The sequence below is a fragment of the Lepidochelys kempii genome, chromosome 1 (genome assembly GCF_965140265.1).
Source record: "Lepidochelys kempii isolate rLepKem1 chromosome 1, rLepKem1.hap2, whole genome shotgun sequence".
NCBI lineage: Eukaryota > Metazoa > Chordata > Testudines > Cheloniidae > Lepidochelys > Lepidochelys kempii.
The window spans coordinates 80,032,798-80,047,998 of NC_133256.1; the positions used below are offsets into that span (position 1 = coordinate 80,032,798).

The 15,201-nt window shown below is 42.0% G+C and overlaps 1 protein-coding gene across 14 annotated transcripts in view; it reads right to left on the reverse strand.

The window, feature by feature from the left end:
* The window catches only part of MYCBP2 (MYC binding protein 2), a 414,953-nt gene that overhangs the window by 324,025 nt on the left and 75,727 nt on the right, over positions 1–15,201 (reverse strand). For all 14 annotated transcript variants that reach the window (XM_073347199.1, XM_073347148.1, XM_073347171.1 and 11 more), the window contains exons 10-11: positions 12,816–12,954; positions 11,873–11,949 (exon numbers count right to left, since the gene is read on the reverse strand). In XM_073347199.1, coding sequence (XP_073203300.1) covers positions 11,873–11,949; positions 12,816–12,954 — 216 coding nt within the window. The remainder of the gene's footprint in view (positions 1–11,872; positions 11,950–12,815; positions 12,955–15,201) is intronic.

Genomic DNA, 15,201 nt, shown 5'->3' on the forward strand with positions numbered 1-15,201 from the left:
TTACTTTTTGCCTTTCAGATTCTCATACTACCTCTTGAGGCAGCATTTTGTGAAGCAGTCTTGCAGTACTTTTGGTCACTTCTTTGAGACAGCACTGCAGGCATCATACCCTTTAGCTAAGTGCCATTCTTAGTGGCATAGACAGTTCTTTTACAGACTCACTTGATTCATGGAACATTAAAAGGCAAGAAGTAGTAATGGTTATTTACTGTAACTGTGTTTTTTTGAGATGTGATGCAGACATGTATTCAACTTAGGTGTGCCACACCTAGCACACTGGAGCCGGACAGTACCTGTAGAGGGGCAGCACTCCCACGTCATGGCTGTGGCTATATGAGGTGACACTGCCCCAACCCCCTCTCAGTTCCTTTGCACCAAAAGCTCAAGTGCAGACTATGATGGAGAGTGGGTCATGGAATACACATCTGTATCACATCTCAAAGCACCACAGTTACAGTAAGTAACCGTTCCTCCTTCTTGGAGTTGATGTAGACATATTCGCCACTTTAGGCTTGTCTACACTTACCGGGGGATTGATGTGCAGTGATCGAGGCATCAGTGGTAGATTTAGAAGACCCGTTAAATCGACCACAGATCGCTCTCCCATTGGACTCCTGTACTCCACCGGATCAAGAAGAGTAAGGGGAGTCAACAGGAGAGTGTCTCCAGTCAACATCGCGTAGTGTGGACTCCGCGGTAAGTAGATCTAAGCTACATCGACTTGAGTTATGCTACTCACGTAACTCAAATTGCGTAGCTTAGATCGACTTTCCTGTAGTGTAGACAAGGCCTCAGCTCACTCAAAAGCAACATGGAAACATCACTGAGGAACGCTATCGGCGTTGCTTGTGTTCTCATCAAATGAGTTTGTATCTGCTGAGAAGGCATAGCTGAAGCTCTCATACACAGTCTTGGAACAAGAGGTTATCCATCTAGAGATGGTCTGTGCAGAGACCTGTGGCCTTTTTGTGAGGTCCACATATTAAACAAACAGTGAGGCAAAGTATGAAACAGTTCAGTCCTGTTCAGATGAAAGGTTAGACACTGCTTGACATCCAACATATGGAAGAGCTGTTCCTTTGGGAAGAAATGCGTCTTAGGGAAAAAACACAGATAAATATACCGCCTGATTCAGATGAAACTCAGATCATCTTGGAAAAAACTTTGGGTGTGGCCAAAGCATTATTTGCCCCCTGGAGAAATGCACGTAAGAAGGGCCCACCATCAGGGCCTGCAACTGACCCACCCTCCTTGCAGATGTAATGGTTATCAAGAATGCAGTTTTCTGAGACAGGAGGGGCAGCAGACAGGATGCAAAGGGCTCCAATGGAGGGTCAACTAGAGCCAGCAGAACTGCGTTTAGGTCCTACAATGGGACTGGCTCTCGGACCTGATGATGTAAGTGGAGAAGCCCTTTCAGAAATCTTATCACGGTAGTATTGGAAATAACTGATTTCCCCTAATAAGGGGACGAAACACAGATATTGCTGCAAAATGCACTCAGTGAACTGAGAGTCAGCCCTGATTTCTAAAGATGTAGTAGGTACTCCAACATGTTCTAGATGGAAGTCCCTGTTGGTTGGGTCCCACAGGCCAAGAACCACACCGAGAACCTCTTCCACTTCACTAAGTAGGCTGTCCTAGTGGAGGACTTCCTACTGTTGAGTAGGACATGTTGGACAGATGCCACACACTGTTCTACCTCTTCATTCAGCCATGCAGCAGCCACGCCATGAGGTGCATGGAGCTAATCACAGGATGGAGAGTGTGGCCATGGTTCTGAGTGAGCAGGTCGGGACAGAGAGGAAGCGGTATGGGAGCCTTGAACAAGGAGGTATGTGAACCAGCACTGTTTCAGCCACACCACAACAATTAAGATGAGCTTGCCCCGATCCACCTTGAGCTTGAGGATGCCCTGAGGAATGATCAGAATAGGGTGAAAGGTGTACAACAGAGTCAACTACGTGCTGCAGTGGAAAGTATCCGAGAGGGAGCCCGGGCTGAGCCCCCCCAAAAAACAGAATTGGCACCACTTTCTGTTTTTCCTCATCACAAAGAGGTCAATCGTGGGGATGTCCCAGATTGCAAAAATGACCTTGAGGACATTGGCTGTCAGGGACCACTCATGGAGAAAAACCTGCTGAAATGGTTCACAAGACAATTCTGCATCTCCAGCAAGTGGACTGCTACCGTAGGGATGTCGTCTTTGATGCAGAATTGCCACAGGTTGATGGCCTCAGAGCAGAGTAACCTGAAAAGTGCTCCTCCTTGTTTGTTCACATCGCAGTGGTATTATCGGGGAATATGTGAACCACTGAGTCCCTGATATGGTACCGGAAGGCACAACATGCATTGTGGATGGCTCAAATGTTGATATAGAGCGAGGTTTCCTGTTCCAACCCCAGGATCTGCATACACTGAGTCCAGATGCATCCCTCCTCCCCCCTCCACCAAAAGGGAGGCATTAATAACTAAACTTGGTTGGAGAAGGCTGAGTGAAGGGGACTCCTCAGTACACATTGCATGGGGATGCCCAAAAGCTCAAGGAGTCTAGGACTAGTGGAGGAACACAAACCAATCTATCCACAGAATGTAAGGCAGGACAGTAGACCATCCTGAGGCCACATATGAAGATGGTGAAGGTATAACCTGGCTAACTAGACCACTTATGTCCCAACAGGCTCACAGACATCCTGACTGTCATGGAGGCTGAGTTGCAGACTGAGGCAGAGCTGTTGAAATGCCTAGAAACAATTAGTTGGAAGAACGCTCTCGACCTCGTGGAATCTAACAGGGCCCCAATGAACTCAATTTTCTGAGTGGGAGCCAACGATGACTTTCTGGCATTTAAAATTAACCCCAGTTGGTGGAGCACAGACAACATGATAGTGACATTGGCAAGAACCTCCTCTCCAGAGCCACCCTTCAGTAAGCAATTGTCAAGGTACAGGAAGATATGGATTCCTTTCCTCCTGAGATACGCCATGACCACAGCAATGCATTTGGTGAAAAGTCAGGGGGCAGAAAAGAGGCTAAATGTTCTCCTACCACAAATCGAAGAAAATTTCCTGTGATTCGTTAGAATCGTCATATGAAAGTAAGCATCCTGAGATCCAAAGCAACTAACCAGTCATTCTGAGACAACACGGGGAAGAAAGCCAATAGAGTGACTATGCTGAACCTCATGTATTTGATGAATATGTTGAGGCCGCGAAAGTCAAGGATAGATCTTATCCCACTCTTGGGTTTTGGTATCAGGAAGTACCAAGAGTAGAAGCCGTGGCCCCAATGTTCTAGCAGAACTTCCTACACCTCTCCCAACGTCAGCAGAGGGCTGACTTGCTTAATGAGCAGTGTTTCGTGAGACGGGTCCTTGAAGAGGAGCAGTGGGATATGGATGGCATGTGTAGAGGAACTGGATGGCATAGCCCCATCTGACAGTGTCTAGAACATAGCTGTCAGAGGTAATCAAGTCCCACACATTGTAAAAATGGGACAGTCTGTCCCCAAAGGAACATGGGGACAAAGAGGGTAAAGCAATAATTAGAACAGTGCTCTGGACCAAGCACTCAAAATTGCTGCTTAGCAAGTGCCAAGTGAAGGCATGGACTGACTGAACCCTGAACCTGAGTGATTCCTTTTGTGAGACCTATCCCTCTTTCTGGGGTAGTCGCCCTGCTTCCTGTTGCTGAACCCCATAGTAGCATCTCTGCGTGGGCTGTATATACGCCCCAAAGGACCTCCAGGTAGCCCTGGAATCCTTAAAGGAGTGCAAAAAGTGCCAGTCTTGTCCAAGAACTAGGTCTGGATATCAAAAGGCAAGTCCTCAATGTCTTGCTGGACATCCAAAGTGATCCCAGAGTTTTGCAGCCAGGAAGTTCTCCTCAGAGTAACCACAGCGGCCATCACCCTGGCTGAAGCACCTGCAACATCAAGGGGGGACTGCAGTGATATCTTGGCAACAAACCAGCCTTCTGTGACAAACACCCTAAATTCCTCACGCAAGCCCTTGAGCAACTGGTCTACACACTTGGACACTGCTGACCAGTTGAGAAAATCAAATGTGGACAGCAAAGCTTGTTGATCGGTTGGGACGATAAGGTACAGACCTTTCTGGCCAAAGGTCCAACTACTTGGACTTTCTATCCTTGAGGATGGGCTTGAACTTACCCTGTCAGGCGCTGTCATTCATTGCCATTACAACCAGAGAATTCAGGGACAGATGGGAACAGAACCCTTAAAATTCCTGCACAGGAGCAAAGTAGCGCTTCTCCATGCGCTTAGCTACCAGTGGTACTGAGACCAATGTACTCCACAGGGCTCTCACTGTCTCGAAGAGCACATTATTACTCCAGAGGGCCACTCTCTCAGGGACAGATGGCTGTAGAATGTCCACCAGTGTGTGTATGTTCTCCTGGAGAAACACTGCCTGGATGCAGAAGGATGCAGCTCCACAGCGTAAAAGGTCCTGGTATGCCATAAAGTCTTCCAGAATAGAAGGGGAGGACAAACCAGGCAGCACTGCATCATCTGGAGATGAGGACAAGGCTCTTGGCTGAGCCAAACCAGCTCTTGCTCCTGGAATGACATACCCGGACAGAAGGACTCCAGCAGCTCTTCAGGGAGGAAAACCACCGATGTCTGAGCTTGCAGCTGATCTGCAGCCACCATTGTCAATCTTGCCTTTGAATGGGACCAGGAGCGAGATCTCCACTAACAAGAAGCATCCCACGGTCTCCAAGGTAGGCACTGATACGGATAGGACATTGGTGGCTAGTAGGTGCCAGGCCAGGGACCTCCATCCAGGGCATGTGTCAACCGCAGCAGCCATACTGGTCCACTGGCAGGCTAAGCAGAGCAGGAGGCGGATGACCCCAACTTGGAAGCAGAAGAGTCCTGTGATCTCAAAGACATGGGTGGAGCAACTCCCAAGGGAGCCAAAAGACAAATCAATTCATCCATTGCCCAAAATGAGTCTGGAATCAGTGCCCCCGATGAAGGCAGTACCATCAGTACCAACCATGCTGGTACCGCAGGCAGCATCAATCCTTGTGCACCCAAGTGCATCAATGTTGACAGTGGTGACACTTGCCATGGAAGCAGCTGTGGCATCAATTGTAGCGGGGCCACGGATGGTCCCAGTACCGAGGTCCCCGGTACTGATTCTGGTAGCATACCCATCCCAGCTACCAGGGGAGAAACATCTTGGGTACAATGCTGAGGGGCCCAATGACTGGTGGCAAACTCCTTTGGAGGGGCTATCTAAGGTACTTGACTTGTAAAATCTTGGACCAGCTATGAGGATGGAGCCGAAAGGCAGGGCAATTCTACCACAGTCTGGTACTTTGATGCAGTGGATACAGTTTGTAAGGCCTCGCCCTTGTCGGTACCGGACTCAACGAACATCCGGAGACCAGAACTGGAACAATGGTATTAGGGTTATGACCTCCCTACTCAGTACTAGGGAAGGGCCAAAGGTACCTGCGCCATCATGCGCACCAAAGCCAGCCCTCCATCAGTCTGAGCTCTTTCTGGGGGAAGCAAAGGAGTTGCCCCACAACCTGGAGCCATTATAATTTGTCTTATGAGACCTCTTCTTTGGCACAGATGACGGAGAAAGGCTCCTGAGCCTCTTCAGAGAGGCACCTGCCCCAGAACAAGAGACAGCAGCGCTCTCCAAGCCCAAGGGTGCTCTCAGGCCCAAGGAGGGCCTCAGTACCAGATCATGTCACATGGCCTGTTCAAGCAGGTGCTGCTTGAGGCAAAGCTCCCATGCAACCTGAGTCCTCTCCTTAAATGATCTACGCTCTTAAGGTGTGCCTTACCAAGAAAAAGCAAGCATCCACATGTGGGGTCGCTGTTTGAGATCATTCCTCCACATGAACGGCAATGTTTAAACCCAGATGAGGGCATCACTGGGAACACTACATAGCAACTAACACTAACTACATATAATAAAAAGAAAAGGAGTACTTGTGGCACCTTAGACTAACCAATTTATTTGAGCATAAGCTTTCGTGAGCTACAGCTCACTTCATCAGTATGCATCCGATGAAGTGAGCTGCAGCTCACAAAAGCTTATGCTCAAATAAACTGGTTAGTCTCTAAGGTGCCACAAGTACTCTTTTTCTTTTTGTGAATACAGACTAACGTGGCTGTTACTCTGATACATATAATAAAAGTAGGCTAAAGATTAAATGCAAAGTTTGAGACTACAACCACACACAGAGCTCCGACTCCAGCCACAAGCAGTAAGAGGGAACAGAGGGTGTCGGGGCAGCGCCACTTCATGTAGCCAGAGAAGGGGCCACAGCCACAAGGTGCAAGTGCCACCCCTCTACAAGTACTGATAGGCAAAAGACTCTGGTTCAGTGCATTGGATGCACATCTCAAATTTCACTTCAGCCTCCAGACATAGTTAAAGTTATAAAAAGTTGTTGAAAACTTCAAAAATCACCCCTAAAAACAGTGTCAATGAGTTTGGCTTGGACAAATTTCACATTGGTGGCAATGTGCTGTTCTGTACTGTATGCAGCAAGGTTGTAGATTACATTCGAGAACAGACAATTGTAGAACACATGGAAAGCACTAAAACTGAATGGAAAAAAAAATGAAAACAAGACGCTGAAACAGCAGGTCCATTGACAACAGTAAAGAAACAATGCACGGTGACTAGCTCATTCCATTAATTTAATTTTATTATGACTGATGGCATTGGTGGTTTCAAACTTGCTTAAAAATTGTAAATATATCAATAAAACATTGGGTTCAACTAATACCTGTATATATTGTGGCTAAGGAAACTAAAGTTCAGCATTTCATTTTAATAGCAGAAAAAAGGCAATTTTTTTTTTAAAATTAGAGAATTTGGGTTGTTTTTCTTTTTAAATCACCGAAAACTAGGACTCCTGCTTCTAATAAAACTCCAGCTGCATTATAAAGAGCAATTTACAGGGAGTTCAGTGAGATTTGGTGTGGGGTGGCATACTATTCTGGCAGTAAATGGATTGTAGAATGTGAAGATCATGCATATGTAAACCCTCTGTGACAAAGTTCCTCCTCTACCTTGGTGGGTCTTGCGCTTATTGGCAGATTTGTTTGCCTTGGAGCTTCATGGCAGCCCTTAGTTTGGCCATTTTCGTGAACCCACAGTCCAGGTCAACTTCTCCTGTGCCTGACCAGGAGTTGGGAGGTTTGGGGGGAACCCAGGCCCGCCCTCTAATCTGGTTCCAGCCCAGGGCCCTGTGGAATGCAGCTGTCTAGAGTGCCTCCTGGAACAGCTGTGTGACAGCTACAACTTTCTGGGCTACTTCCCCATGGTCTCCTCCCAACACCTTCTTTATCCTCACCTTAGGACCTTCCTCCTGGTGTTTGATAATGCTTGTACTCTTAAGTCCTCCAACAGTATGCTTTCTCACTCTCAGCTCCTAGCGCCTCTTGCTCCCAGCTCCTTACCCATGCACCACAAACTGAAGGGAGCTCCTTTTTAAACCCAGGTGCCCTAATTAGCCTGCCTTAATGGATTCTAGCAGCTTCTTGATTGACTGCAGGTGTTCTAATCAGCCTGTCTGTCTTAATTGTCTCCAGAAGGTTCCTGATTGTACTGGAACCTTCCCTGTTACCTTACCCATGGAAAAGGGACCTACTTAACCTGAGGCTAATATATCTGCCTTCTATTACTCTCCTGTAGCCATCAGGCCCGACCCTGTCACACCTCCTACCAAGTACTACTCAAAAAATCTACAACAGCATGGATTATGCAGCTCCTCCAGCAGGACTGCATGAAGGCAATGTTATGAAGAATAATTTTTGCTTCTTTATTGGTTCTATCAGAGCTAATGCAGATATACCTACCTGAGCTGGAAATTACACCTCTAGCTCCAGCTGAGACATACCCAGAGATGGTTCTTACCAGACTTTATTCATCTACTCTTTGATCAGTTACTGATTTCAGCGACACATTAAAAAAGGTAGAGATTGTGCTATTTGCATTTGATGTAAAGGTGATGGATGCACAGCTGCATGTTGTCTGTGTAGCACTCACATCTCAGCATCTGTTTACCAGCTATTCCCATGGTTTCAGACCATAATTCTGAGCATTATGGTACCCTGAAGTTAAAGGCTATGGAGATAGAGTATACACAACCTTCTGGGTTTGGTCTGAGAAGAATTCAAACTTTTTCAGCGCATTTCCATTAATCTCTGCAGGTTTTTGGAAGGTCAGGAAATATTTTATGATTAGCAGTGTCAAATACTACACAGAGTGTTTCAGAAGGTGTAGTTCCTCTTGTTATTGTTTTTTTAAACAGAGACGTTGAAGTTCTCTATTAGAGCAACAAGAATCGTCTCTCTACCCTGCCCTAACTTGAAGCCTGATCAACAGGGAGTCAGATATTGCCAGTGATGTCAGAGACTTTTCTTTCCTAGTTTATCAATTAGGAAAGGAAAGTTAGACACTGGATGGTTATTTTCTGAAGACTAGCATCAAATAACCTCTCTAACTTGCCCTTTAACCATACTGAGCTTTTTCTACTTTTTGTTTTATTTTGTTTAAAAGGGAATGTGCATAACTGATGATGATGATTTTCCTAAATGATCTCCACGCTAGCTCTAAGGATTTTGATTTTGACTTTGTACTTCAGGATCTTTTTGACTAGTTTATTTTATTTTGAAATCCACCTTCCTAACAGTATCATAGTGCTACTTTTTGATATAATCCCGATCCTGAAAAAGTTGAACAAAGGAGAAAAAAGTGATTCCAGGAATGTTTTTTTAAAAAACATTTGATAGAAAAAAGTTGCATTCTTGTAAATATGGGATTCAAAAAATGAAACTGACCAAAACACTGCAGTACTCAAAGAATCCACAGACTGACATATCACTGGATACGATACTTTGTGTGGATTTCAATATACACATTATGTTAAAACATTCATTTTTCAGTAAATACCTACCAACCACTGTGGATGAGTAAATTAAAAATGAATGTTTGTTACTATACCACAGTAATCATCATGTATATTATTGATAAACAACCACAAAACATTGGGCCAATTTTTTGCTGACATAGCACGTACAGCACCATTGACTATGTTTGTAGTTTAGAAACCTTTATCTCCAATGTCTCATAAGCTGTTAGACAATATCATCATCAGACTGTCTCTGAACCTGTTTTGTCTCCAAAGTTTACCTTTCTTAGAGAATGTAAAACCTCATGCAGCACTTCTGAAGATGATCAGGGTTGTCAGTAAATCAAACATAATACTACAGAGGATCAGAGCTATGAAAACTACCATGTTTGGTTTGAAAAGGATTTTGTACATTTGAAAAAGAACCACTTCAAATTCATTTGCAATCTCCTTCATTTGAAAAGGTTCCAGATTGAGCAACTTCTATTTTTACATAGTTAAACCTTATTGTGACTCAGACACTATTTGGATTTGTAAGTTTTATGCCCATTGTCATAGGTTCAAACTACCATGCCAAAACCAGAACTCTGATCTTAGGGAAATAAAATATCTCCCTAAACTGTTCGATACGAACAGCCGTGAAAAAATCTAAACAGTTGTCCAAATGGGAAAATCATAATAGGTAATATACAAGGTCATACAAACTGTAAACAAGATAAAATGTTTTCCCCAGCTGACTTTTCCAGTTAGACCACAGACATCAATTAATATGCAGCATATCTCTGAGAAAAGTGAAAATAGTTTCCACTGAGCTGAGCTAACCTTCCTAACCACTAGGAATAGGCTTAAGCCAACTGAGGGTACAAGAGAAAGTATCCGGTTTACACTCTAAATATACAGCAACAAGCAACCTGTTAAGAACTTATAGAGAACCACGCAGCATAAAGAAGGTTTGTAGAAGTATCTAGGGCTTGTAGATAAACAATTCAAGCAAAATAACTGTTTATTTTCAGAAGACTGCAACCTCACAATAAGGTTGATTTTAGACATACAATTTGAATTAAATAGTTCTGAGTTCCTCAAGATTCCCATTTAAAAATACCAGCCTCTTTAAAAAATTAGTATTCCAACAAAAAATCTGCATTGATATTGCTTCCTTAAAAGGAGGCACTGACAAGGTACAAAAAATTGAACTATTCACATTGAAATCCATTTTGAGTTACTAAATTTTACAAATTAAGTAAACAAAAAAGCTTTTTAAAACTGAAGAGACTTTTTTAAGTTTAATTTACTTTTCACCATCTGTGTTGTTTCTTTTCTTCACTTCATCTAATTTGGATTGAAGATAAACTGATCATTGTGATACCTCACAAGAACTAAAAAGTAAAACTATTTAAAGTAGTGTATGGAATTCCACCATTATAAAACTGTTTAAAATTCCTATCTATAAAAAACCTGCTTTCATTCACATGTAAAAGAAAGATTCATGAAAACATGTCTAAGCTTAATGAGTGAGACTCACCAGTCCAGAAAGCATCTGGACAAAGCTCTACTAACCAATTTAGTGGTGAAAAGGACGTTGCACAGAACTTCCGCACTGGGAAGCATTTGATCCACTGTATGCTTTGTTATCTCTCCTCCACCACTACCCCACCCTTTTTTTTTGGTAAACACAAAACCTAAATTTTGACATAAAAATAAAATTATTTGATAGTACAGCTTAGAAAGTACATTTAGGGTCTAAAGGCTGTTTCTTAGCTACTCATTAAGAAAAATATCTCAAACTTATATGCAAGAATTTAAAACAATCCATTTACAATTACTATGCAACACTATAACTCAGCGGTTCTCAACCACCAGCCCAATTAGCACACAGCTAATTTTTTAGCACAGTTGTGTGCTAAAAAAACCCTCAAAATTTGCCGCTCTGATCTAAAAGGGGGCGGTGCTGGCTAAGAGGGGGACAGTGTCAGGAAGCCTACTGGAGCACTCCTGCCAGCACGGGGCTAGTGAGTGACGCAGGGGGCCAGGGTGCGGGATAGTGGGTCTCTGGGCAGGTTTGGGATGCAGGGCGCACTCTGGGCAGTGAGGCGGTGGGGGGGTGCTGGAAACTATGAGTTTGTGGGAGTGCTACAGCAGCTCCAGGTTTACCCAGTTCTGGGCAGCAGGGGCAGAGTTCGGCTGCCCAGCCCCACACCCAAGGGCTCCGCTCCTGGACCCACACTGTGGAGGAGTCTCTGGGCAGGGGGACACTGTGGTTCTCAACCTGCGGCCCACGTAACACATTGTGGGCTGCATATGCAACCCACAATGATAAATACGTTGAGATCCACTGCTGTAACTAATAGTGCTACCCCCTGTTAAAGCAACAACATCATTTTATGGCCCTTCCCTCTCTGTAACCCAGCAATAGCCATTCTTATAGCCAACTCTAGCCATTCTTTTGGATTCCAGCTGAGGAGTACTTTTCATTTAGAAAAGCCAGAAGCTGCTTTAACAAAACTGAAATTAAGTAGATGACAAAGTTAGAGAGTAAATTTTAAGGCAAGTTTTGTATACGTTCAACTACACAGACGTACTAAGAAAGAACATATAGGCTTTACTTGTAATTTAGTACTTAATTTTGATAGGACTGAAAAAATGTGAACATATGACATTTGGTTAATGAAAGAATAATCCAGTAATTTTTGTTGCTATAATTTTGTATAGGAGAGGGTTATAAAAAAATTAAATTGCTATATGAACACTACTTAATCTTATTGGTTTGTCTTTTCTACATCACAGTGAAAGCCAATATATAAAAACTATAGCCAACTGTCAATGTACAATAGCATAATATATTTGTAGAAGCAGAAATTAATCATTCTTTTCCAAACCAATATATCAAATCTAATTTCCATAACAAAGATCTGGTAGCATATTATTTATGCAATTTAATATCAATAATGAAATATTTCTAATACCTTTCCACTAGCAGTTTTCATTAGTGCAAATTCTCTTCCTGCACCAAGAACAGCTGACTCCTCATCGAACCCTGTACCTGAGAGCATAACAAGATGTAAATTAGGTATGCAATTTATATGTAGTTGGTTTTAAAGATAATTTTTTCCTTATGTGCCTCATCCTGCACAGTTGTAGAAGCAGATTTTGTCATTGATGTCAACTGACAATATGATCAGAACCTCAGAAAAACATTTAGTTCAAGAAAGCTTTCTTTCAACGCAAACTAATCCAAGTGATATGAAATTTCAAGTTTACAATCATACCTCTAATTATAGAAAAAAATCAGAGCTCAAATAAAATATATTTTCCATGAACATTTTCAGAAAGTATACCTTCAATTACTTTCATTACAATGGGAAAGTTCTAAACTAATTCCAAAAGGACAACTATGTTTCACTTTAAATCCACATGGATTCCAAGTGTAGAGGCATAGCTAACTGTTATTTTAAACAATGATCCTTTTTTACATAGGATAAAGTTGATTGCTACAAACCAATATGGGTATGGGTTTAAGAACTATGAAGGTCCATGTTAGTAGTCACCAGTATATTTGTAATGGAGCCAGGGACACTCGAACAGAGGGGTGGTGGGGAGAGGGAGCATGGCCCCAGGGGAGGAGGTGGAGAGGAGCAAGTGGGGGGTGGGATCTTGGGTCGAAGAGGCGGTGTGGGACCAGGACGGGATCTTGGAGAAGGGGCAGCATAAGGGGCGGTTCAGGCGCAGGTGGCCCCCCAACTTTTAGTGAGCTTCCACCACTCCTGAATGGAGCTCTCAGTCTGAAAAGACCACTGCTACTCCCCTTACTTGTTCTTGTTCACTTTTATATATTGGATTGAATTATAGTACGAAGTTTGTACTACTTATAATGTTGAAAGAAAACGACATTACAAAATGAAGTCTTACTGATAATGTGCAAGTCTTTCTCCAGATCAAATAATGAGATACCACAGGCATGTAAGCACTTTCTAGCAAGTTTAAGCTGCAGTTCTTGTTGCAGTACTGGCTCCGTACTTGTTGCAAATATTCGAACTACAAAGCCATCCTGTAACAAATAAATCATTTAAACCATTAAACAAACATTTTAGTTAGTTTCTGTGCCACAAGTAAGTCTGACTTAATCTCACCCTGCAAAGAGTATACTGTGCATCCCCAGTCATCCTTCAAAACAAATCAGTAGGTAACACACTGACAAAATTATGGGGGGTTTTAAAGGTAGAAAAGTGACTAATAATTGGTGAAAAAGAGTGTAAAAAGAATAGAAGACAAGTAAAATGTTTTAGAGACAGACAGACCTGAAGAGATAGGCCTAAAAACCATACTTTTTCAAATATATCACTGCTTCTGCTTCAAATGTATTAAAAACCAAACCAAGACACACAAGTTATTGAAACTCCTAAAACCATGGAATGTGTTGTCTTTTAATGTTTATTCCATGGGGCAAAAGTTACGCTGACCAATTTTTAGTCTTGGCAGCTTCACAGTGTATGTTTACTAAAAGGCTTTAAGTAAACATTTTATGGTTCATTTCGTAACAGCTAAGTAGTAAGTGTGCATAAGAAAACCAACAAAATGGTCAGAGTCTGGTACTTCTCTTGCTACAAATAATTTAACACTGTCAGATAACACAAAACACATACTTTTAAGCTAACATGAAAACTGTAACATGACTTTTGTAACTCTTGTCCATAGGCATTTCAGCATACATATTACCTATCTTAACAGATCTGTTTGTCCCCTCAAATAGAAATGAATCAAGGCTAGAATCAAAACTGATTTATTTGTGTCACAACCTAAGCAATTGGGTTTTCCCCCTCATACCAACTTCGTTTTTCTTCTTAACAGCAAAATAGCATACAAGGAAAGAGAAACGTTAGATAAGAATCAGAGGACTGACTACACTGACATCAGAGATTAAAAGAACGTAGATGTTAAAGAAGACAAGTATTCAACAAGCTATATACTCTAATTTTCAGCTGCTAAAAAAATTCAGCAGTGTATTCAAAAAAGTCAGGTCAATCTGTGCAATGTGAAGTTCAATCCATTCTTCCATTTTTACTGCTGGAAATTACAAAAAAGTAACGCTTTAAAAAAAAATTCCAAAATCTTGAAAATTAGAAGGGGTTTTAAAAAATAATGATAAAGTAGAATATTAGATGAGTTTTCTCAGTTGCCATTTGGAAAAGATCACACACAAAATTTAAATATGGTACGAACTATTCCACATGAACACTATCATCAAGAACTTGGCATAGCAAACAAAACAAAAACAAAAAAAAAAAAAAAAAAACAAACACCCCCCACCACATAAATACACAAAACAGATCTGAAATACAGATTTCAGAATGGTAGCCGTGTTATTCTGTATCAGCAAAAACAATGAGGAGTCCTTGTGGCACCTTAGAGACTAACAAATTTATGTGGGCATAAGCTTTCTTGAGCTAAAACCCACTTCATCAGATGCATGGATTAAAAAAATATAGTAAGCAGTATATATATTACAGCACATGAAAAGATGGGAGTTGCCTTACTAATGGGAGGAGGGGGGGGCAGTCCTAACGACGCAAATTCAATCAAGGTGCAAGTGGCCTATTCTTAACAGTTGACAAGAAGGTGTGAGTATCAGAGAGAAAATTACTTTTTGTAATAGATCTGAAATAGAATCCCACAGACAAACTTCCCCAAATTTTGAGGAACTTCAGCTCTATATCTAGGTCCAGACTTCACATCTCCAGATTCTTTATAATGAACTGAAACAAGACCACTAAATCACATATTAACAGCTTTTTACTTTAGGGAAGTTTGGATTGAACGCTGACTACAGATTAGAGTTTTACACCTACAAAATGTGTTTCTATTCCAAGCACATTTCATAAAGGAAGTTTGATACTTGTGTACTGAAGTCGATTTTCAGTTACATGAATGAAAGGAGGATCTGAAACCAATCCCACATTCCATTCCTACAGTATAAAAAACCACCAAAAATGAAATTCACATTTGAGGATGTGTATCTGTAGGTATGCCCAAATGTATGTGTAAAACCAGTCTTCTCCACTCACTTGACTCAAATGTAGTATGCCAAGTGTGTGGAGAAGAATGGTTTTACATATAGTTTTACAAAGTATAGCAATGCAAAATGCCTTTTTAAAAATGAATAAACTGGATAGAAAATCCATAAGGGTAGATAACTATTTTTAAAGGATTATCCATGAAGGTAGATATTCCCAATAGTAATATAATACTTTGTACTTAATGGCTTGCAGACAACCACTTTACAAACAAACATAAGTGG